Here is a 25199-nt window from a genome sequence, read left to right as displayed (position 1 = left end):
TGCTTGTCAAAGACGACCAACGTGAGACTCACAGGATCAGCAGGGAGACAATGCAATTGATGTGTCCAAAGTACAGAAAGATATTTCCTTGTGAGTAACACGATATTGAGAGTTTCTGGTTTTAAAATGTTTAAACTACATTTTGTGTGGAGGGTGTTGGGTGTGCAAGTGCCAGGCACGTGCATGGCAGTGTGTGTGTGTGTGTGTGTGTGTGTGTGTGTGTGTGTGTGTGTGTGTCAGAGGACAACTTGGTAGAGTTCACTCTTCTCACCCTGTAGGTCCTGGGGATGGAACTCAGGTCATCAGGCCTGGAATGTCACTGGCCTAGGAAATGTGTTGATAAACACACTCTGACAAGAGCTGGCCTGGAGTAGAATGGTCGCTGTGATGTGGAGGTTGTGGGGAGTACAAACGGTAGTTTGTGAGGTCACCCATAGCTGGTAGACAGGGCAAAGGTATCTGGGACTCCTAATCTCAGTGCCCGCCATGGGAACTGCAAAGACAGCCAGGGCCTCTTGCCAGCCATCATGAGTGAAGGGGATGTTCGCTTCAGTGAGAAGCTGGAGGGAAAAGTTGCAATCACTTTCCCAGCCTGTTTCACAAAAAGCCAGTGAAGCCATCCAAGGGCTTTGGTTCAGGATAACCAGGGTCATGTGAGGGATGAGAAATGCAGTCTCCTGAGACCAGGGAGTCTGTACCTGCCTTCGACCTTCTGTTAGGACACACTCTAGGCTCATCTTTCAAGCAGGACTTCGACTCTTGCTTATGTATTTAGCATTTACGTGTTTATTTATCTTTCTAACTTTCCTTTTATTATTTATGTAGTGTGCATGTGTGGCACATGCGTGTGTGTGATTGGGATGACATGTATTTGGGGGTCAAAGGACAACTTGGGGAGTCAGTTCCCTCTTTCCACCATGTGGGTCCTTGGGATTGAATTCATACTGTCTCGGTGGCCAGTGCCTTTACCCACTGAGCCACCCTGCCAGCCCTCAGCAGGGAAGCTTGTTCCTCAGAAGGTAGAGGTAAGAACTGAAGAGGGCTCACAAGTGTGGAGATGCCTGGTGTTGGTCTCAAAATGCAATCTACCGAGTTTCTTTTGTTCCTTGTTTGAAGCTCTGTAGTCTAAAAACAGACACACTCAACCCTGCAGCCTGGGTGTCTCGGTTTTAGTTCCTGGGCCATGTCCAACCCTGCTGCCAGTGCATTATTTTTGGTGGTAGGTTTAAAGCTTTAGAAATGTTTGGGACAAAAGACAGACAGAGAGACAGACAGACACAATACACACAGTTGTCTCATTAACGTTCCAAGTTTTCCTTGCTAGCTCTGCACAGGGACTCAGCCCTGTGGCTGGTTGTGAACATCCCCTCAGCCCTTGTCTTCCAGGGAGCAGGGCCTGGGAATCCAGACCACATTCTTAATTCCCACACAGGAATGCAGCTTTTAAAAGAGACGTTCCTCCAGCCTTTTGAAGTTGTAATTCCTGCATGATATTCTCTCTCCTAAAATGCCTCTCCATGAGTATTTTCTTTTGTTTTATGACATCTAGTAAGTAGATTTTTTCCTATTAGAGGGGACCAAAAGTGGTTTGGAGCTTGGCTTTTAAAATCTTTTAAAAAGATTTCTGTGTGTGTGTGTGTGTGTGTGTGTGTGTGTGTGTGTGTGTGTGTGAGAGAGAGAGAGAGAGAGCTTGTGTGCACACACACACATACACACACACACACACACACACACACACACACACACACACACACACGTGCGTAGTTCAGAGCACAATGTTGAGTGTTGGTCCTCACCTCCCACCTTATTTAAGACAAGGTCTGTCTTGTTTTCACGTCTGTGTACACCAGGCTACCTGGCTCATGAGCTCCCATGGATTTTCCTACCTCCACCTCCAATGTCTCTATAAGAGCACCAGGATTACAGATGTGTGGCCGTGTTCGATTTTTTCTGTGGGTTCTGGAGGTCTAGACTCAAGTTTTCAGGTAGGTACAAGAAGTGCTGTCCTTATGGAGCCTATCTCTCTGGCCCACAGCACGTTCTTTCTGAAACCGGGGGTGGGGGTGGAGACAAATTGAGATGTAATGGCAGTAATAGACGCGATTGCTGGTGTGAGGACAAGACAGCTGGAGCTCTCCACAGGGAAGTGAGGGAGAGTTACAGGTCCAAGAAAGTCTCACATCTATAAGGAACATGTGGACTCTGAAAAGGTGCACAATGCCTTACTTCCTGGAGGAGATGGAGCGCCATTTACAATACATATGTAATTTTAAATAACACATGTAACATCCTTACATAGTTTTCTTATGAGTTTAGTAATCTTAGTAAAGGCACAATAGCTAGCTACATGCCTTTTCCTTTGTTAACTGGTTGTTTTATAACTGATACTGTCAGTCTTTGTCTGTCTCCTATTAGAACACCAGACATGCAACTGTACCCAACACCACATGTACCGTTTCTTTCCTGCACATTCTCCTGATAAAGTTTAATTTAAACAGCAGAGCAAGGGATTAGGGATTTGCAACAACAATTACCAACAACTTGTAACAGCGTACCAGCCAAAGTTATTTAAAACTGTCTAATTGCTCATTTCTGGAATTTTCTACTTAGCATTTTTGGACTCTGGTCGACTGTGGATAACTGAAACCTTGGAAAGTAAAGCTGTGGTCAAGGAAGGCTACTTTATTCCTCCTCGTGCATAAAAACCCTACAGCATCACGCTTCCAATCCTCTCCCTCTGGCAAATGCCATGACTTTAAGGGAGTGTACTAGTTTCCAATGGCAAATTTCTATTGGCTTTCTATTGCTGATTAAAAACAAGCTACTAGTTTAAAACAGCACAGTTGTCTGATAGTTCTAGAACTCAGAAGTCCAAAATCACTCTCACTGGGCTAAAGTTGACATGCCTGCAAGCCTGGCTCCTCCCTGGGGCCGCTTCTAACTGCGGTCTAGATGAACCTGTGTCCTCATCAGCTGTCACACCAATTTCCTGCTTCTAAAGTCACTTTATCACTCACTCACTCTGCATCCTTCTGGATCATTCTTCTGAGCCTATCAGACCAACACAGGTCATCTAGGGCAACGTCCCCATGTGAAGGTGATTAAATCACACCTGAAAAGTCACTCACACTGTTCACAACAACACTCACAAGCTCTGGGGTTTCGAATGTGGAGGTCTACCACAAGAACATTTCTAGTTCTTTTTGTCAAATGATCAATGATATTTTAAAGACATGTATAGATAGATGCTCATATAAACCACATGTTTTACCCACTTACAGGCTATTTCCAGGGCTCTTCATTCCTTTTTAGAAACAGATTTTCTCACCCACTATCTTCCTCTAGATACTATTTCTCATAGTGCATCCTGCACGTGGGAAGGTTTTTCAGCTTTGGTGGAATAGAAAGCATGTAATTTCACAATGACTTTGGAAAGATAATTTTGCTGGGTATAGAATTTTATGTTAGCAAACGTGTCTCTCTTTCAATACTCTAAGAAACTGCTCCACCCCTTTATCTGCTTGCACTGCCTTTAATGAGCAACACACTGTAATTATCTGTATATCTGTCTTTAATCACCTGGCTGTTTTTTTTAAGATTTTATCTTTTTTTTTAAAAAAAGATTTATTTATTATGTATATAGGAGAGGGCGCCAGATCTCATTACAGATGGTTGTGAGCCACCATGTAGGTGCTAGGAATTGAACTCAGGACCTCTGGAAGGAGCAGTCAATGCTCTTAACCTCTGAGCCATCTCTCCATCCCCAAGATTTTATCTTTCCTACTGCTTCTGTATCACGTTTATTTATTCATGTATGTGTGTGTATGCGCATGTGCCTATGTGTGGTAGCACATGTGGGAGCAGGTTCTCTCCTACCAGTGTGGGTCATGGAGACAGAATTCAGGTCATAGGGCTTAGCAGCAAGCTCCTTTACCTGCCTAACTTTCTTGCTGGCACCTGTTACTATTTTTAAATGTTTTGATCATGATGAATGTTGGTCCAGATTTCCTTGTTTCTTGTATTTAAACTTCACTGATCTTCTTTGACCTGTGGTCTGAACATTTTCATCAAATTTGACTTGTTTTCAGTCCAACCCCCCACCCCCCACCCCCCACCCCCCACCCCCCACCCCGTGTGCCACCAGCTTGGTGTTTCATTTTTAAATAGTTTTGGTTGCTTTGTGTTCAAACTTACTAACTCCCTCTTCTATAATGTCTAATTTGCTAACAATCTTGCCCAGGAGATCCTTCATCTAAGACTTTGCAGGATTCTATTCCAGAAGTTCCAGGTAGACACCATTCCCATAATCTGTGTGTGTGTTTAATATGTTCTATTAGAACTGTTGTTCTAATGTCCTTGACATGGGGAACTATACAATTAGTGTCATTTCTAGGTCAGTGTTTATTGACTCTCCCTCAAGATGGAGGCATTTTCCTGCTTTGCATGTCTGTCAGTTTTTTTAGTTGATAGTGGACATGGTAGTTGTAGCTTTTGAGTAATAAGTAGTTCTGTATTTCTATTACCTGAATTTTGTTCTAAAATTTGGTAAATCTTAAATTTTAAAAATTATGTGTGATATATGTATATATCATGTGTGCACATGTGCAAAATCCAGAGATCAGCCTGTCTCTGTGCCCTTCCCCACCCCAGCACTGGGGTTACAGACACATGCTGCCACACCTGGCTTTTATGTGTGTGATAGGGATCCAAATGCAGATCCTCAGGCTTGCAGGACAAGCAACTCACCTGCCCAGTCACATAAATTAGTCACAAGTTTGATCTGAGATCAGATCAAACTTTAAGGCGGGACTAGAACAGCATTCTAGTGGAAGGCTAATATAGCACTGTTTCTGAAACAGAACCCTGTGTAGTGTACCTGATGCCTACAAGAGCCCCCGAGATTCTCCCTCCAAGATTCTCCCTTGAACTCTTTAGGACAGCTGATTGCCTTGCCTTGGGCAGTGTTTTCATACTAAGCTGAGTAGTCAAGGGGGACCCTCTGTAGGTCTCTAAGGTTCTCTGTGTATCTGTTGTGGTTCAAATACAAATCATCACCCACAGGCTCGTGTGTTTGAACACTTGGTCCACAGATGGTAGCCTTGCTCTGAGAAGTTGTGGAACTTCTGGGAAACATAGCAAAAGTAAATTGTTACAGGAGGGTCCTGAAGGTTACACCCACCTCTGATATATAACGGGACAATTTTGCTTCCTGATCCACCAGTATGTGAAGAGCCTACTGCCTCATGCTCCCTGCTGCCACAAACGGATGCTTCTCCCACAGGCTGTTTCTGTGGGGCATTTTGTTACAGCGAGTTTCGCACACTCTTAGAAGGCTGGTCTCCTACGGAACCACTGCAGCCCTCTCGGGTTCTCCTCCTGTGTGCTGCAGACTGAGGGTGGTCCCGGCCACAGGGGAGCAGAGCCATGGGGCTTCTCTACCTGCTTCAGATCCCTCAGGCATTGAAGGCCTTGGCTGTTTGACGGCCAATGTCCTGAAAGCTCACCATTTCACGTTTTTGTCTTAATTATTGCAGCTGGGAGAGGAAGCAGCCAGTTAAAAAGCAGTAAGCATATGGAAGCAGGGCTTTTCTTGAGGGGGTCGGGAAAGGCGACGAGACTATATTCTCCACTAAATCAATAGAGGAGATGATGACCAGTGTTAGCTGTGGGCCACCCAAGTGTCTGCCTCTAGGTTACCCTTTCCCTCTACTCACATATAGTCACTTCGCCTAGAGACTGGGGCTAGAAGAGGTTGACTTATTTTGATCTATTGATGACTCTGTTAAGGAAAATGCTTTCAGTGAACACGAGCCGCGGCTGCTGGCTAGCTGAAGGAATCCATGTGGTGTCTCAACAGAACTTACAAATGGGCCATCTTCAGGGTGTTCATGGGGAGTGTCAGCTTCTAGGTCAATGGTTCTCAACCTGTGGGTCACAACCCCTCTGGGGATCACATATCAGATATCCTGCAGATCAGATACTTACATTATGATTCATAACAGTAGCAAAATTCCAGCTATGAAGTAGCAATAAAATGATCTTATGGCTGGGGTCAGCACAACATGAAGAACTGTATTAAAGGGTCACGGCATGAGGAAGGTTAAGAACCCTCTCTAGAAGGCAGCTGTAATGCAAGGCTAATCTTTCTAACTGTCCTCTGAAAGAAGGATGCTAACGAGCTGAGAGAATCCCAGGTGGCCTGTCTCTGGGGCCTGTCTTCAAACTACCCCAGTCTTCCTGGCTCCCCCAGTAGGGGGCGTTTATGCTTCTCTTCCCGCTCTGTTTCCTCACCTGCTAAAGTTGAGTTCAAAAGCTTCTGCCTGGAGTGTAGCAGTTAGGGCTGCATGTGACAGTCCCAGGAAACATCCAACCTGGAAAACTGAATCCCCAAACATGTGTGTCCCTCCATGTCACCTTATCCTGTGTGGCCGTTTGAATAGGAATGGCCCCCACAGACCCGTGTGTTTGAACACTTGGCCCATAGGGAATGGCACTATTAGGAGGTGTGGCCTTGTTAGAGGAAGTATGACACAGTGTAGACAGGCTTTGAGGTCCCTATGCTCAAACTATGCTCAGTGTGGGACTCAGTTCACTTCCTGTTGTACACTGCCATGCTTCCCACCATGATGAGAATGGACTAGACCTCTGAAACTGTAAGCTGCCACCCCAATTAAATGTAGTCCTTTCTAAGAGTTGCTGTGGTCATGGTGTCTCTTCACAGAAATAGAAACCCTCACAAAGACAGCTGTGTAATTACCTCACCCCTAGACAGGAATGGCAGGAAATGGGGAGATGGCGTCTGTCTAGTCCCCAACTCACCCAATCCTACACTGGCTGGGCAGCTTTGCCTGACCACTTTGCCCCACTAGCCCTGGGGCAAACCTCTTAGGAGACAAAGTGATCACTGTGTCCAGGTCTTTGCTGGAGAATTTCTCCTTCCCTACTCCAGGGGCCTGGAACCATTCTGTTCCTCCTGAGACTCCAGCATTCTCCCCAGGACCTACCTATGTGGCCTTCATACTGATATCAATCACACTGCCTTCATTAAGGGTCCCTAGAAACCTGCTCTCTCTACTCTCCAATTCATTCTAGTGACCACCGGAGGCTGGCCATAGGCACTTGGCTACAGTAACAACAGCCTTAAGCATGAATCCATGAAGTGGCTGATGGTGAGCATCAGGTACCATGAGGAGCTGGGGACAATGGAGTCCTGGGACTGATCACATCAGTCAGGCATGGAGGGGCCTTTGTTGGAGAGAGGATCCAGGACCATATTCTGGTAGATGCTCTTGGAAGAGCCAGCTCATAGTCAGCATTAGCCTGGCTCTGAGGTGATGTTTTCTGTGCCCCTAAAATGGTAGGCAGCACCAATTCACATTTAAACATGGAGCAGCCAAGAGGAATCATAGCATCTCTGGTGTCTTTGAGAATCCCCTCCCCTCCCCAGCCCCATCCCTGGAGACTTCATTCTGGAGGTAGCCTCTATGCAGCTGTTAGCTTTGGGGCTGGGCCTGCCCTGAGTTCCTGTATCTGGAGACTGGCCAGTCTATTGTGCATCTTCCTTGGGACCACCTGCTATATCCTGAGCCCAGGCCTTCAACAAAAACCCAGACTGCATTGTGGGGGCTCCTGAGCTTCATATGCCCCTAGCCATGTCTGTTTCTGTCCCAGGCGATCCACCTGCTACCCAAGCCAAGCCTCATTGCCAAGCACCACCTGGACCACCAGCTTCTCTAGCATGCTTCTGGTGTCGGGGCCACGCCTGTCTCTCACACAGGTAACCATACACATGGCAAGTGTCCTGTCACAGGTCCTAGCACAGTCCTCTTGGCACTTTCCATACACAGAACTGGCCAAGCCCTAGGCCTCACTGTTTGCAGTGTGGTGAGCAAATCTGCATGGTGGGGGTGACCAGGTTTGGCTCCCAGGCCTTGCACTGTTACCTATACCATAATCAAACCATTGGCATGATAACAGAGTTTGATTTGGTAATATTGTCTACAATCAGGAGGTAGATTCTAGAGAGTTCTGGTGAGGACTGATGGAGCTCATGCAGGCTAGGCCTTTAGGATCAATCAAATGGGTGCTGCTCAGTAAATGCTATTTGTGCATTATTATTATTATAAAATCAACATGTCACTTATTAAATTCTCTCCATCTGATAACCTCCAGTGTGAACCAGTTTTTAGCTCGCTTCCTTAACTAGGCAGGGTTTGATCTCAGGCGACATCACACCATGTCTAAGAAGTGTGACTAGATTTCCTTTGTCCTAAAGATTTCATGCTAAAACACCAGGCTACTAGTGTGAGTATCCCCAAAGTATCTCCTTCAGAGTGACCCGTGTGCAGGGCTGTGAATGGATAGATGCTTGCAAAAGTGTGTGCTGGTACTTTCACAGGTGGTTATATGGGGCACACCTGTGCAAGTACCTGTGAGGATGTGTGCACATGCACACCCCCTCATGCCTATGCCTATACACGGTCACACTCATGTCTGTGTCTGAGATACCCATGACGTCCAGCAGAATCCAGACCTGCAGCGGGGCTGCTGGGCTGTGTGTCTTCCTACGCCTACCCTTCCCTGGCTGCTTACCTCCATGTTTCTGCAGAAGGTAGCATTGGTGCCAAAGAGGATCTGGCACTGCTCATTGGCGCTGTAGTGCATGCCTGGCAGCTTGTATGGAAGACGCAGGGCGTGCTGACTCCTGGGGTCGGTGATCAGTAAACAGGTACTGACTTTGGATCTGAAAAAGCCAAGAAGCAGATCAGTCTCCAAATGGAGTAGCTCATCTTTGTTCTAGTTTTTCGGTTTCCGAGAAGGATGCGCCTCGGATGATTCATGGGACAAGGGCCTTGGCACTGGACACCCGGGTTACCCTTTTGGTGTGTGTGTATGTATTTGTGTGTGTGTGTGGGGGGGTGTTCTTTTATTATATGGTGAAATGTGGGTCTCTGCTCTGAAGACAAAGCAGAACTGACCGCTTGGTAGGGCCATAGATACTGCTCTGATGAAGCAAGTGAGCTTTCTTAGAGGCATTTGATGAAAATTTCTTTTTAAATTAGAATACTCTGAATTTCCTTAGACTATGGCTTTGAGCAAAAGTTGACATAAACAAAAAATAACACAAGTTAAGGTTGTTTTATTTTAAACAAACTCAAAGTTCTGATTTCTGACACCATGGAGTCTCTTTGAGGGACTACTGGGCTAAAGCACGTACGCCAGTCTTGATGTCTTACTTGGTCAAATAAATCCTCTGCTATTGCAGAAGGCAAGTCAGGGACTCACTCTGTCAAGAACTGCTGGGTTTCAACTGGGAAGGGAATGTTCATTTACAATGGGAGGTACATTTCCCGAAAGGCCTCTGTTAGGAGATAAAATGCTCGATGCTTTTATTTCCTATCCTTAAAGCAAGGCAGATGAGACCAGATACTTCCCAAACCCTTGAAGAAAGGATTTAATGCACGCGCGCGCGCGCACGCACACACACACACACACACACACACACACACACACACACACACACACCTGAGGCTAGTCCACAGATCCCAGGCTCAGTCACAGCCATTTGTTACTAATGGGACCAGCACTGTGCACCTGAGCAAATGTATAGCATCCTGTCTTGTCACTCTGACCCTTTGGGGTGATATGGAGTAACATCAGCAGCTCACAACGTTTTATTAGGAGTCTGTGATTACAGTCAGTGGAAGCAGACTATCTTAAAACCAGTAAGTTCATTTCTAAGCCTATTTACCGAACACTTTTTCCACCCGTAGGAAACATGAAGAAATCCTTTAACTACTTCAACCCACATTCCCCGGGTCCTGTCAAAGAGAGCTGGTCTGTCAAACTCAACCCGCCAGTGAGACTCACTGATTCATTTCTATTTCTACTTCATGTGGGTTAACACAACAAAGTAGAGAAGCAATCAGGACCCATAAATCAACACTGTAAATACAGCCCTAAGATCAGACACCAACAGGTCAACAGGGACCATGGACATGCTTACTTTTTTCGGGGGGGGGAGGGTTTTGAGACAGGGTTTCTTTGTGTAGTTTTGGTACCTGTCCTAGCTCTTGCTCTGTATACCAGGCTGGCCTTGAACTCAGAGCTCCGCCTGACTCTGCCTCCCAAGTGCTGGGATTAAAGGCGTACACCACTGCCACCCAGCTGGATATACTTACTTTAACAAGGGTTTAAAACCAAAGTGTTCCACAGAAATCAGAGAACTGAGAAGTAGAGACATTCTCTAGGGAGACCGAGCTAGTGAGAAGCACATCCCTTCCCCTATAAAGGAGGGGGGAAGTGTGCAAACTCACCCCCAGCTAACCCACTCCCTTCAAGGTAAGCAGCTTCAGCAAGTAGCATGTTCTTAGTTCTACAGCAGCTAAGTTATCCCTACAGTGGTGTCCACTCGTGGTCACAGACTGGCGGAGAAGTGCAAGACAGAGGCACTAGGTTGATATTTCATTCAGCCAATCATTTAATGATCCCATACTGGACATGCAACATCATACCAGATACAACCTCAGGAAGAGGCCTTTGCCCATTACAGGACACTCTGCCCTGACCATCTCCCAAGCCAGTTGAGGATTCATCTAAGGATTCGCTTCTCATACTTGCTAAGTTGCCCATCTTTGGGAAAACTTGCTGTTGTTGATGTTACAGAATGATTCAAGGACTTACTTGAGAAAGTTCTCGAGGTCATCTCGACTACAGGATGACCAAGAGAGGTCGCTAGGGTTCCGGCCTTTCACCCACTCTCCTGACATGATGTGCGAACGGCCAGCACAGGATGAGTGGTCGTCGTCGTGGTTCATTCCCAGGCTGTTCAGAGAGAAAGAGAAAGAGTGTGGGATGCAATGCCCCATGTACCTCATTTCCAGGTCCTGGGTCAAGTTTAATCAAGTTTAAAGTACAAGAGAGTGATGTAAGGTGATAATGCTCTCACACTACAGACCACAGACAGTGTATACAGAAACTGAGGTGGTTTGATTACAGAGTGTCTGAAGACTGAGCAAAAAGAATTAATGATGAGCGAATGAATGAATTAGTAATTATGATAATGACAAGTATGACAGTTAATAAAACCCAAGATAGTTAATCAAGTCTCATCTTCTGATGAGATGACCTGATATCTCACACTAAACATCATTCTGTTGCTGAGCCACACTCTGCTGAGAGCCGGTGGGAAACACCGGAGACTGAGTTACTGACGAGTGTGTTTGCTATCTTTCAGCTCTCTCCATGTTTTCGCTTGTTTACTAAAAAAACCTTCCCCATTCACAAGAAACATGAGAAGACCCAGAATGACCCCCATGCCTCATCAGCCCATGTTCCCTGGGTACCAACTATCATTCTGCCACCTTCCGACTGTACCCGAGGAACACTTCGAGGCACCGCTAGATGGGAGTCTGACCAGACACTGACCTGAACAGCGGCCTCAGTTTACCCATATGCCTACAGTGGGGTGAGCTAGGGTGCAGAGCACACACGCTTGGCTTGCCCACAGCTCTCAGACAATGATTTCCAGGACAGAAACCCAGTGTACTTGAGGAAACCGTTGTGTTGTTGTTGTTTGTTTTGTTTTGTTTTTTTTTGGGGGGGGGGGTTGGTAGTAATTACAGTGAAAAAACAGAACCACGCATTTTGACTCATTCAAAAATACTAGATGTTTCTCAAGTGCCAGGGAATGTGTCAGAAGGAGATGGAATGGACGAAAGTTGTCATCCCTAACTCAGGTCACCACAGCCTGGGAGAGGAGATCATGATAAGCAGGGGTTCCCGATGCTTTCCCCGAGCCCCAGTTCCCTACTTTCCTCGAACATCGTTTACCTCCTCTCGATATCCCCATTTGCCCTTTCATGCTGAGGTCTCCCCAGCAGATCACACGATGCTTCCTACATCTCATTGGGCACCTCTACACATTTCCCTGTGTAGATCTGTCTTGGCCTGATCCCAGCCAAAGCCATATCCTCTGGAGAACATACTGCCTGGTGCTCAGGCATCCTGAGTCTTGGGCTAGCATGCCTTATCCATCTGTTTCCACCAGATGAGGATAGTCAACTGTATTCTCCAACCTTCCCATGCCAGTGATACCCATTACCTCATACATGGGACTTCATGGTGTATTAAGCAATGAAATATGCAGGCAAAGGCAAAGTTGTTTGTTGCTGGAGAGCTTCTCTCCAGGTCCCACCAAGCCCTGCAGTCCCACAATCCATGTATAAAATAATCACTCAGATGCTTATATTACTTATAAACTGTATGGCTGTGGCAGGCTTCTTGCTAACTGTTCTTTTATCTTAAATTAACCCATTTCTATAAATCTATACCTTGCCACGCGGCTGGTGGCTTACCGGCATTTTCACATGCTGCTTGTCCTGGTGGAGGCTGGCAGTGTCTCTCCCTCCTTCTTCCTGTTTCCCCAATTCTCCTCTCTCCTTGTCCCACCTGTACTTCCTGCCTGGTCACTGGCCATCAGTGTTTTATTTATATAGAGCGATATCCACAGCACTTCCCCTTTTCTTCTTTTTTTTTAAAAAGGAAGGTTTTAACTTTAACATAGTAAAATTACATATAACAAAACAATTATCGAGCAAGAATTACAGTTACAATATTAAAGAAGATGTCCTACCTATCTTATATTTGTGAGTTTAAGGTTTTATATCTAAGTTATCTTTTATCATAACTGAGGAAATTACAACTATCTAGTCTTAAACCACATCAAAGACCTCAGAAGGATATAATATTACCTGAGAAATGGGAAAAGGATGTATGTAACTTTCGGGAGTCTTGTAGGGTAGACAGAGACAGCTGACAGCCTGGACAGTCACCTTCAGAGATCTACACAATATGGCATTTAAAATGTTTTAATAACTTACAAAATTTTTCTTTTTTGAGACATGTCGGCTCCTGGCAGTCCTGTGGTACAATCCTATTATATGTTGACCAAGAGTTTAACATTTGCTTTACATATGAGGAATGCATGCCATAAGATACTATTGCCTCTTTAAACCTTTTTAAATCCAACATTTCAATTGGAGCCCAAATATTTTGTGTAGTCATTTGATCAGGCATCTGCTGTACTGTTACAGGATAAATTAAGGGTGACTGTGTGAAAACAGGCTTTCTTTCTGCAACCTTATGATCCAAACTTGAAACAACTTCGCTGTTAATTTCTTCTGTCTGAATTTTTACAGGTTTAACAAGTTTTTCTAAAGCTGTCATCCTGGCACTTAAATTGACTATGTTTTTATATTGTAAAATTAGGATAAGCATAGTGATCAACTGCATAATTCCAACAATACTAATCTTCTCATATAGTTGTTCCATTGTCAGACTGCCTAAAATTTCAAACAAAGCCCAATTTTCTTCCAATGTACAGTTGTTTGCATGAAAACTAATATTGCTATTAACTAAAATACGTGGCTACCATGATCTTTGGGCAGAACAGTAAAAGATGAAGAATAAATCCTACACATCTGGTCCCAGACTGCTTCATGGGAGGCTACATACAGAAATGCTACATACAGAAATGTGTATACTAAAGAGATTGGAGTGACTGCAGCAGCAACTTGGTGGTAGAACCCTGTCTTAGCACACACAAGTCCTTAGGTTCAATGAAGCGACGGGCAGGAAAGAACAAGGAAAGAATATGTCTTAGGGCTTCTATCACTGTGAAGAGACACCATGACCACGGCACCTCTTATAAAGGAAAACATTTCCTTGGGGCTCGCTTACACTTCAGAGGTTCAATCCATTATTATCATAGTGGGACATGGTGGTATGAAGGCAGACATGGTGCTGGAGCAGACGTAGTGCTGGAGAAGTAGCTGGGAGTTCTATATCCTACAAGCAACAGGAAGTGGTCTGTCTCACTGGGTGTGGCTTGAGCATATATGAGCCCTCAAAGCCCGCCCCCACAGTGACACACTTCCTCCACCAAGACCACACCCACTCCAACAAGGCCACACCTCCTAATAGAGCCACTCCCTTTGGGGGTCATTTTCTTTCAAACCATATCAGGATGAAAGGAAGGGGAGGAAACTGAGTTCCCACTTGCATTAGGAGTATGCTAGCAGGAAGGAAGTTGATGGTGTCCCAGTGGGCAGATGCCCTTACCAGAAAGACTTGCCTCTCAATCACAAAATTGGAAACAAAATAAAAACAAAACCAAACAAACAAATAAACCAGAACTGTTTATGCTATATTGAAACAGTTGTTACTAAACTATAACACCGTCTACATGTTTATAAAGTTTAGGTTAAATTGTTTAAAGCACCTAAGTATAGTACTTTGATGTTTCTCCACCTGGACCAGTTTTTCCAGTTAACTGGTCAGCCGGCCAGCTTGTACTGGACCAAAGAGCAAGCACCACTTTCTCCTGCTCCTGTCGGCTTCTGGCCCTCACAGCAGTGCTCTTCACAGAGCTCTGGAGCCTCTCATGGGGGTTCTCCTGACCCCGCCCTCCACACAGCTTCTCATCAGGACTGGCCTCCAGCAAGCTCGGATAAATATTTACCAAATGGATTATCTGTTTGATGCTGCACAATGTGCCCCAAATATCAGACACCTCATATTTGTGACAGGTGTGAAATTATTTCAATAGCGAGGCAGACAGCTCACAGGATGAGAACCATCTCTGCTTAGACAATTACCATCTACTCTTCCCGGGTGGGCATCACTGTTCCAAACGTTAAGGGTCAAAGAAAGACCTAGGAAATGATTGAGTAATTTGGTCCAATGAGGCCATTTAGATATACTACAACAGTCATTTGGATGTATAAAGTGAGTTCTATCTTTCTTTCAATGCAACTGTTCTCTTTTCTTTTTAAAATAATTCTTTTCTTTTTGGTGGGCAAAAGAAAATGGTTATTCATATGTCAATATATGGGAAAGCAACTTTCAAATAAAGTTTCACATAATAGGCTTACTTCTTTTTGAGGCAATCTTTTTATATTTTTGAGACACAGTCTCATTTTATAGCACTCACTTGCCTAGAACTCACTATATAGATCAGTTCTGACCTTGAACTCAGAGATCCACCCACCTCTGTCTCTCAAGCGCAGGGATTAAAGGTGTGTACCACCGCACTATGCCTAAAATCAGTGACTTGAAACAATTTTATTTTGTGGTTGCACCCAGAGCCTTGCACATGGTAGGCAAACATTGTACTATGGAGCCACATCCTTAGCCCTGAGGTTTATGTTTTCTAAACTTTTTGTTGTTGTGGCAAGAGATTTTTAACATTATTTATTTAATTCAATCTAGTAGTGCTAACTACATTTATGGGCTACGCAGCAGCTCTCAGACCAAAGTGTGTGGATTGTCCCTCTGCACTGGTCACCACCGTCCCACTCTTAAATCATAAGTGAACTATCCAGTACTTTCCTTCTGTGACTGGCTCATTTCATGTAGCACAGTGGTTCTCAACCTTCCTAATGCTGCAACCCTTTAATACAGTTCCTTGTGTTGTGGTGACCCCCAACCACAATATTATTTTTTGTTGCTACTCCATAACTGTAATTTTGCTACTGTTATGAATTGTAATATAAATATCTGGTACGTGCTCCCAGAGGGGTCATGACCCCATAGGCTGAGAACCACTGACGACACAACAGGAGAAGTTTATTTCTAAAATACAGAAGCAGGTCCTGTAAGTCAATTGAAAAAAAAAAAAATCCCCTAATAACCTGAACTTGAAAGGAGGGCTAAAGATTCGAACAGCCATTTCTCCAAAGACAATATATAAAAGTCATCAGGTCTGTGAAGAAGATGCTCTTCATGGCACCTGATTTGCTTCAGGGAGATGTCAATCAGAACACAAGGAGCTGTGTTCTGTCACGCTGGGACCAGTGCCTATAAAGTTGTGGAGTCCCCCTCTCTGATGGCCAGGATGCCAGACAGGGTAATTGATGCTATGGAAAGCAGCAGAGAGGTGTCTCCAAAAGGGAGCATAGAACTACCAAACTACTGAATGACCCAGCCATTTCACTTCTGGCTATTTATCCCCTCAAAAAGTAAAATGAAGAGCTCAGAGATCAACACTCCCAGGTTCATTCTGGTCCTGATGGCACAGCTAACATGGAATCTGCCTGAAGGTCTGTGCAGGTTGGGTGTCTATTTGACACAAACTGGAGTCCCCTGGTAAGAGGGAACCTCCACTGAGAAAAATAACTCCATTGGACTGTGAGCAAACCGTGGTGCGTTTTCTTGATGGTTGATTGATGTGGGAGGGCCCAGCCCACTATGGTTGATGTCATCCCTGAACAGGTAGGTGGTCCAGGGTAAGTAGACTGAGCAAACCAGTAAGCAGCATTTGTCCATGACCTCTGCCTTACTTCCTGCCTCCAGGTCCTGGCCTGCTTGAGTTCCTGCCTTAGCTTTCCTCAGTGATGGTCAGGGATCCGACATGTAAGCCTTGCTTATAGTAGTAGAAAGCAACCAAGACAATATCCTATGACGGATGAATGGGCAAATACAATATGTTGTTTACATATGACTGAATATTATTTAGTCTAAATAAAAGATGAAAAGGCAGGTGGATTCATAGCCTCATCTATATAGTGAGTTCCAGACCAGTCAGGATTACATAGTGAGACCCAATCTCCAAACAATAACAACAACAACAACAAAGGAAAGTCATCGATTTGCTTGCAATAACATGGATGAACTCTGGAGACATTATGCTAAGGAAAATCAACTTATCACCTTTTCTACATGTTTATCTCCCCTTCTCTTTCTGCTTTATACTAAGTTTTGAGGAAACAAACTGGAGTTTCAAGTACATTTACCGGAGTTCATCAAAAGTTGACCACCTTAAATGCAATATAGGTTTAAATAAAGCTGGTCATATTTTTAACGAAAACTTCGACAGAGCTTAGCAAATAAAATACCTCATTTAAAAAAAAAAAGCAGTTCTAGCTTCCTTTTTATAATGACAAGGTTTGACTACTGCACGTGACTAGTTTAAGCTGCTGCCTACAGCTTTGGCAGGAGAGGGTCTGAAAGGCCAGTGAGTGAGACAAATAGAGACCCTGTGTTAGTTCCGAGAGGACTCCACTCGGACTGCAGAAGCCTAGGCTTTCTGAAAACAGGAATGCTCCCTCAAGAGGCAAAATGTTCCTTTCTCTCTGGCTCATGTTCTCCAAATATTTCCCTTCATTGCTCTGTAAAGGCTATGCATCTGTCTCCTCGCTTCCACTGACAAGAGCCTGTTCAAGGTAGGGAACGTGGTATGTGATGTAGACTAGTACTCTGGAGACTAGCTTAGGGGCTCTGACTGCCTAACTCACTCGCCTCTGACACATAGGACCCCACTCTCATGGCACGACCCCAAGGAAAGAACATCTTGCCAGTTACAACATGAAGAATGTGACAACTATTACCACACCAGACATCTCTCAACTACACAGTCTTGTCTTATTTTCAGAAATGGTTGAATCCCTCTGGGGACCTCAGCTCTGCCTATAGGAATTCTCTACAGCCTCTCTCCTCCCCCTCTGTCAATAGTCGGCCAAAAGCAGTGGCATCTTCTACCTCGTGAACTGGGCCATGGTCCTATGGAGACCCAACACACCAGGTAACCTGCTCTACCTTCGCCTTCTGTCAATCACCACTCGTCCTCCCCAGCAGGCATCTCCCAAGCAGCCACCAGAAGAATTTTCTTTTCTCTTCCTTCTTTCTTTTTTTCTTTCTTTCTCTTTCTTTCTTTCTTTCTTTCTTTCTTTCTTTCTTTCTTTCTTTCTTTCTTTCTTTCTTTCTTTCCTTCCTTCCTTCCTTCCTTCTTTCTCTTTCTTTCTTTCTTTCTTTCTTTCTTTCTTTCTTTCTTTCTTTCTTTCTTTCTTTCTTTCTTTCTTTCTTTTCTTTTCTTTAAAAAAATTAATGTTATTGGAAAGAAGTTGCAAATAACTACAATCACACAGGAAGATTAGCCAGACCCAAAGTTTATACATCTCAAAGAACTTCTATAGAGATAATTCTACTATTTGACCCAACTATTTCACTCTAGGCCATATACCCAAAGAAATTCGTATCTTACAATAGAGATATTTGCACACCATGTTTACTGTTGCTTTATTTAAAGAAATGGAGCCAAACCAGCTGGTCTCCAACAAAGGAATAGATAATGAAAATCTAACACATAGAGAAAATGGAATATTTAGCTCTAAAGAAAATTAAAATCACAAAATTTCAGGAAAATGGTGAATGGACTTAGAATGTATATAATATTAATTGAGGCCATACAATCTCAGAAAGAAAAAAAGTACATGTTCTCTCTCATATACAGATCCTACCTATAACATATATGCAAAAAATGATCATGTGAGTTTAGTATAACATATACAAAGGAGAACAAGACAATGTAGATTAGATAAAGGAACAAATGATGCAGATGATGGACGTATGGGATAGAAGAGGATAGAAAGGTAATCGTTTTCCTAATTTTAACTTGCATGGATTTCTCATCGTTGTTGTTGTTATGTGGTGGATAAGTACATGAAAATATATTTAACAGTAGATGGGTTTTCAAACAAGGATATTGTTTGGGAATACCACCAAGAAGAGCTGAGCCCTTGATCTCAACCAGGAAGAAGGTTAAACCCAGAAGCACATCTAACTCTCCTATGGTGATTAAGTCAGCTATAAATGGAAAGAGGTTCCTTGACCCTCACTATCCGTTGGTGCTGGCCACAGAACCCGGACCCTCAGGAGATACACTGGATGGCTACACAAGCACTCAGAGACCTTGATGGTGCTGTTCACAAAGCCATGCTTCCCACAGCATCTCTCTCTCCAAGAGCAGGCCACTTGTTGTGAGCATTTCCCTCTGCTGGCCCTGAGCAGTGGCCTTCCAAAAGGAATGTTCTAGTCAGCAGGGCCAGCCAAGAGTGGGATTCTTGGCTTTCTGGGGCTCGTGTCTATTATAGCTCACGCTTCATCTGGTTTGAAAGGTTCAAATGCTAAGTAAGTGTCCTACAGTTAGATGAACTGGCAGTGGGCGGGTGTCCTGTTCCTTGAGGTTTCTATAAACTACTGTTTAGGTTATTTTTAGTTTAAATTAAAGATTACCTGACTGAAAATTCCATGTTATTTTAGGTTTGTGTTCCAGGGCATGTATTATTTCTGGCAATGTGATATTTAACGGAAATGTGCAGCATTAAGCACACAGTCATTTTAACTCTAAGTGACTGGGAGGTCAAGGGCACACATGAGCCTCATGCCACACATATTAGACACCATAATAACTTAATGACTTTGGATGGATCTTATCTTAAACAAAATAGCATACCTCTTCTGGATTTGCTACAAGAAATCTCAAAGCATGCCATGGAGGGAGTCAAGAAAGAACTCCCACAATGCACCACACCACTTACCTCTACTGAAGACTGAAGATGCGGAAGATGGCTAGGGGGTTCTAGACTCCGCCATGTTGGAAGCTTTGGATTCAGCTGGCTCTGAGCTGACCTGTCTTTCAAAAGCTCTTGGATTTTGATGAAAGGGAACAGGGGAACAAGAGTCAGGTCTGGCCTTTCCTCAAAGCTGTCTTGGCTGGTTTGGGGAAATGAATGTTTGAGGTGAGATGAAGAGCCCAGGGAACAGCTCCATCACATGGGATCAACAGCGTATTGGTGTTACTTGCTACAATGGGTAACATCACGGTGGGTAAAAATGGGTAATATATGCATAACATATACTGTCTCTCTCAATGAACCAGTCATGAGACGACAGAAGACACGAGGTGTATGAGTCATGTCTAGATCTGTGTGCCTCTGCTTCTGTATTACACTTACATACACATGTAAGACACTTATAGCAGGTGAGCTTTCACTCTACCTTACCAAACTTCACTGATTATGTTGAGACAGAGAAAAGGGTAAAATGACATTCACAAAGCATGGAGGACCTGCCCCCTCTCCTAGTAACACCCCTGTACCTCAGTTTCCTTATCCCTGACTAGACAGGACTAAGTAGCCATACCTAGCTAGTCATCCACTATGGACCTGTCAAATGCTTTCTACTAGAAACACACAGCCCTGAAATGCTAGGCACATGGAGCACATGTTCTAAAGCAGCATTTTCAACCTGTGACCCAAGAGGGGTCACATGTCAGATATCCCTCATATCAGATGTTTACATTACGATAAACACAAGTAGGACAATTACAGTTAGGAAGCAGCAACAAAATAATTTTAAGGCTGGGGATCACCACTGAGACAGTGGCTTTATTCATTTTAGGCACATTCATCTGAGAGTGAAGGAGTTAAACAGCCTCCGAGCTGCCTACTAAGGTGCCCTGAGGGCACTATGAAAACAGGGGGACGCAGACTTTAACTTAGAAGAAAAGATCGAGGTGAGGCTGAGAGACGGCTCAGTGGTACAGTACTTGTTGTATAAGCATGAAGACCCAAGTTTAAATTCAGAGCATCCTACAAAAGCTGGGACGGCTTTGCACCTGGAACTCCCTCGGGGCAGGGGGTAGGGGGGTGGGGATGGCTGGGGCTTTGCTGACTACCCAACATAGCTGAAACAACAAAACCATCAAGCAACAGGTTCAGTAAGAGACTCTGTCTTACAAGAATAAAGTGAAGAATAAAGTGAAAAGAAACAGAACAGGGCACTAGACATCTTCCTCTGGCCTTGTGTACAAGCATGCACATAGGTGTATGCATGCATGTGTGCGTGTACATGGACGTGCGTGTGTGCGTGCGTGCGTGTGTGCGCGCATGTGTGCATGATTATGATAAACTGGCTTTATATCATTCTTGATTAGTTTCAAGTCCACCTAGATCTAGCAACTCTGATTCCCAAGAAACTTAGATTTAACCCCCACCCCCACAATAATAACTGCTAAATCTCTCAGCCAATGGGAACGGGGCTGGTTGTGATGCTGGTTAATTTGTTAATTCCCGAAAACTCAGAATGTGGTGGAGATCTAAAGGCTACCAAGGGGCATAAGATGGAACCTGTCCCTTACCCCCAGTAGCTTCCAGATTCTGTGCCCCCCTGGTTGGTGAAGCCTTTTAATGGGCATAGGAGTCCAGACCCCAGCATTTCCTGTCTCTTCAAAGGCCAGCGAAGAGGGGGATTAGCAGACGGCAGGAGGCCTGCAGAAGGGGAGAACCTGCCTCCTCCCAAAGTTCAAAGGCCTGTTGGGGACATCAAAGGGCACAGGACCTCTAGGCAGTAGCAATCCTAAGGACAAGGGACTTCCTGTTCCTAATGACTATCACCCCCTTGCCTTTTATGAAACCAGTCCCCATGGGGGTCTTTATGGACTCATTATTTGGACTCTACCTTTTCCATCCTGTCAGGGAGGTGGGGAGGGAGTGGGAACCAGAATAATATATTCGCCCAGCCCCTTCCAGAGCCGAGAAGTGCTCATCACAGGGCACAGAGCAACCTCAGTGGTTGCTTCATGGTTCCCACTGGACAAAGCCCAGTGTCCAGGGCTTTGGTTCATGCCCAGTCCCATTCTGAGTGTAGTTTACAGGTCCTTTTCTCTTTAAAGTAGCTGTCAATCCTTGAGGCCAAAGAATGTTCCTGAATTCTGACCATCACAGTCCCTCTCCATGACTTTCGGAGTCACCCCGAAGGGCAGGACTGGTCACTCTGTTTTATATTTTCAACAGTTCAGAAATATCTGACAGCCTGGCCCAGGGCTAACCACACAGAGAAACTGGTGTTGGCAAACTGATGGCACGCATGGACTCATGAAAAACAGAGCAACCTGTCTAGATCCCAGAGTTTCTCTGAAAGGGTTCTGCTCTCCTGGGGTGCTGTTCACTTTGCCTGTGTTCCTGAAGTAGCTAGGTGTTTCTTAGAGTCACCACACCAGAGACTCCAGGGAAGACACTTATCTAGGTTATGTAGGTCAAAAGCCACAGTTCTAAGCGGGGGGTGGGGGTGGGGGGGGTGGGGGGGGGGTAGGGGTTGAGGGGGACACACGTTACGTCCCTTCAAGGTTCTGTTCTACATGGTTCTCGATTCTTATGGCTTTTAATGAGCCAGTTTATTAAATATGTAGCAGGCCAATGGGGGGGAGATGATAGACAGATAGATGATAGATGATAAATAGATGGACAGATAGATGATAGATGATAAATAGATGGACAGATAGATGATAGATGATAGATAATAGACAGCTAACTATCTAGTTAGCTAGATGATAGATAGATAGATAGATAGATAGATAGATAGATAGATAGATAGATAGATAACCAACCAGCTAGTCAGACAAGATAGCAAAACATTATCAACTTGGGTGCTCAAAACACCCAGCCGAGCAGGAACCAACTGAGCTCTCTCTCCATGGATAAGCTTCCCATGGGCTGAACTTCCCATCCCCCTTCCCACAGCAGGCACTTTTATATCATGGAATAAACAATAGTAACCCCTGTTCTAGCTGTTCACAAGAAGACAGCGTTTTCACTCTTGGGCTGTTGGGTTGCTCTGTCCTTGTTCACAGAGTTAGGGATTAGACCATCCCCAGACAAAGGGCCTTGGAGGACACGACATAAACATGTGAGAATCTGAAATGGGGAGTTACCCCACTTCCAGAGCTGGGTTCTCAGGGGGCTCAAGCAGCACATTTATCAATACAAATGTATGTTACAGGCTCAAAGCAGTTTATATCCAGCCTAATGAAGCTTACAACCAGGGAGATGGTCCAAAATCTGAAAGGCAAATTCTAGAATCAGAAGACCAAGAAAGACCCTGTTCAGTTTCTATACAGCATTGGCTAAAATGTGGCTACAGAGTGGAATCTTCTAGAAAGCCCAAAGAAACACTGGTGTCTTGCTCCTACAGTCTGAATTTCTGACTTCATTGGCATGAGGCATGACCTCAACATTTGGATGCTTACGTGTTCCCAGGTAGTTCTAACACCTAGAAGTCTGAGGACCACTGCCATAGTGTAGACCAGTTGATAACCAAACTTCAGTATACTTTAGATGGCTTAGTCAAAACCAAAACTCAGAGTGATCTTTCTTTCCAAGAAGAAAACCAAATTTTTGGTGAAACCAGAGAAGTCAGTCATGTTGGTATATTCTGGACACACTCAAAAAACCCGAATCCCTCTTCGCCTCCACTCTGAGGTGAGCATCTCTAAGAAGTGATGGTTGCATTAATGACTAAACACTGCCACACTCTGCTTGCTTCATGACCAGGAACAATCTGAGAGACGTAGCATCAGGCCTTTCTGCCATCATGCAAACACCACCACAGAGTGCACACTCCACAAACTACGGTAGCTTTACGTCCTTTGTGATATATCCTTAGGGACCATGATCATATACATGGTGCCTTTTGTGACCCTTGACTAAAATTGTATGCAGCTCATGGCTATACTAGTTGGTGACTACACATTGCTCAAAAAACCTTGGACATTATAATATAGACTCATCATTTTTCTAAAACCAATGGCTAGTTTCGCCTGGTGGGTAAGAGCACTTTGTTGCTCTTGCAGGGGACCTGGGTTCAATTCCCAGCACCTTCATGGTGGGTCATTGGTCACTACAGTTCCAGGTACCCTCTTTTGACCTCCTCAGGTACCAGTCACACACAGAGTGCACATATATACATGCAGTAAAAATATCCATACACAAAAAATAAAAAATATAAAAAAATTTAAACCAAGAGATTGTTTCTGACATTCCTATGCAGTTGAAACGTTGGGGGCTTTATATTCCTTCCTCTTGCCTTAAGCAACATTTTTTATGGCTTAAAAATTTTCTCCACTTTTCCCCAGTATAAATTACAACTTCTTGCAGTTAATCACTACTGCTTAGCTGGCATTCGACTTACAGGATAAAAATATATTCTTTTGGCTGACTTAATGATTGTGTACACAAGTTGTCCTCAAACCCTCTCTGAAGTTTGGCTCAAAGCGACTATGGTGTTCTGAAGATGGAATGCGGTTTCAAGTAGCGCCAGGTCTTGCGTAAGCGATAATTGATATTTTTACTTACGGCAACTCTGTAGTTGATAATGGGTTATTAAAACAGGAAAGGGACCCTGCCCACAAGGTCTCATCAAGATCGGAAAGGTGTTTCAGACAAAAAGCCTCCCAGGGTTGATCCAGGGAGGTCCCTGGAGGAGGCCCCATAGCTCCCCAAATAAGCCACTCCCAGGGCTGAAACAGAAGATGGTGCCCCCTGTTGCGGCACCTCTGCCGGTTCAGGTCCCCCCCCCACCCTGTGGCTGCATGGCACCCAGCCCCCACGGGACTCACCCAGCCCTCACGGGACTCACCCAGCCCCCTCGGGACTCACCCAGCCCCCACGGCACTCACCCAGCCCCCACGGGACTCAGCTCCACTAGTGTGGTGGAGTGGGACTCACAGTCCAAGGCTGCTGCACCATCTCTGTCCTCTTTCTTCTTCTAAAACAACCTTAACGCTCGCCTTGATTTAAACATCTGTCAACTTGAATGACCAAACCCGACAGCTCTGGCAGGGCAGAGAGACTCATTGCTCTGAAGAAATGGCCTCCTGCCTTTATCTCGGGCCACCCCTCTTCACTCACGAGGCCAAAAGGTTTTCCTTCCACCCCAGGAAAAATTTCAGCGAGGTTTCACTGACTAAAGGGAGGGAAGGGACCACATGTCAACAAACACTACCCCCTCTCCATTTTGAGATTATCACGAGAAGGGTTAATTCTCCACGGATATGGAACCAATGCTTCAACCACTAAGGGAAACTGAGCACAGACCGGTGACTGACTGGTGGGGACCAGTGAGAGAATGTGTGATGCAGAGTCTAACCTCAGGAGGGACATCAGGAGACTTGGTCACCTCTGAATGTTTGTTGCCTTTGTCACTTGGTTCTGGGTCCTGTGGAATCAGTGGCCTCAGGCTTGTCTTCATGTCCCATCATTGCTGACTTCAGCTTGTCCATGACACCTGTCTGTGTGAATGGTGCCTCTGGAACACGCGGTGTTGCAGGGGAGATTTCCTTTGCTCCTCCCCCCCGTGTCCTTTACCCTCCACTCCTACGGCACGTTTGCTCCCGGCAATGTCACGGGCATATAAACAGCCCTTTTTGGCAGACAAAGCTTTTTCTTTTTCAGGATGCATCAAGTTATGGAACAGATTGACCTAGATACCCAAAAAGATAACACAACCACCTGCCAGACTTTGGCCTGACTTGGGATTCATTCTGTAGAACCTGCTGCCAGACCAGGAGGCCAAACAAAATCACC

At 44.8% G+C, this 25199-nt stretch overlaps 1 protein-coding gene across 1 annotated transcript in view; it reads right to left on the bottom strand.

The window, feature by feature from the left end:
- Adamts17 (ADAM metallopeptidase with thrombospondin type 1 motif 17) overlaps nt 1–25199 on the bottom strand; it is a 332924-nt gene that overhangs the window by 148581 nt on the left and 159144 nt on the right. Inside the window, exons 9-10 of the mRNA XM_042277783.2 lie at nt 10684–10824; nt 8593–8743 (exon numbers count right to left, since the gene is read on the bottom strand). Coding sequence (XP_042133717.2) covers nt 8593–8743; nt 10684–10824 — 292 coding nt within the window. The remainder of the gene's footprint in view (nt 1–8592; nt 8744–10683; nt 10825–25199) is intronic.

Source organism: Peromyscus maniculatus, chromosome 1 (assembly GCF_049852395.1).
Source record: "Peromyscus maniculatus bairdii isolate BWxNUB_F1_BW_parent chromosome 1, HU_Pman_BW_mat_3.1, whole genome shotgun sequence".
Taxonomy (NCBI): Eukaryota; Metazoa; Chordata; class Mammalia; order Rodentia; family Cricetidae; genus Peromyscus; species Peromyscus maniculatus.
The sequence above is the reverse complement of the archived record's forward strand: the minus strand, read 5'-3'. Positions and strand labels throughout refer to the sequence as shown.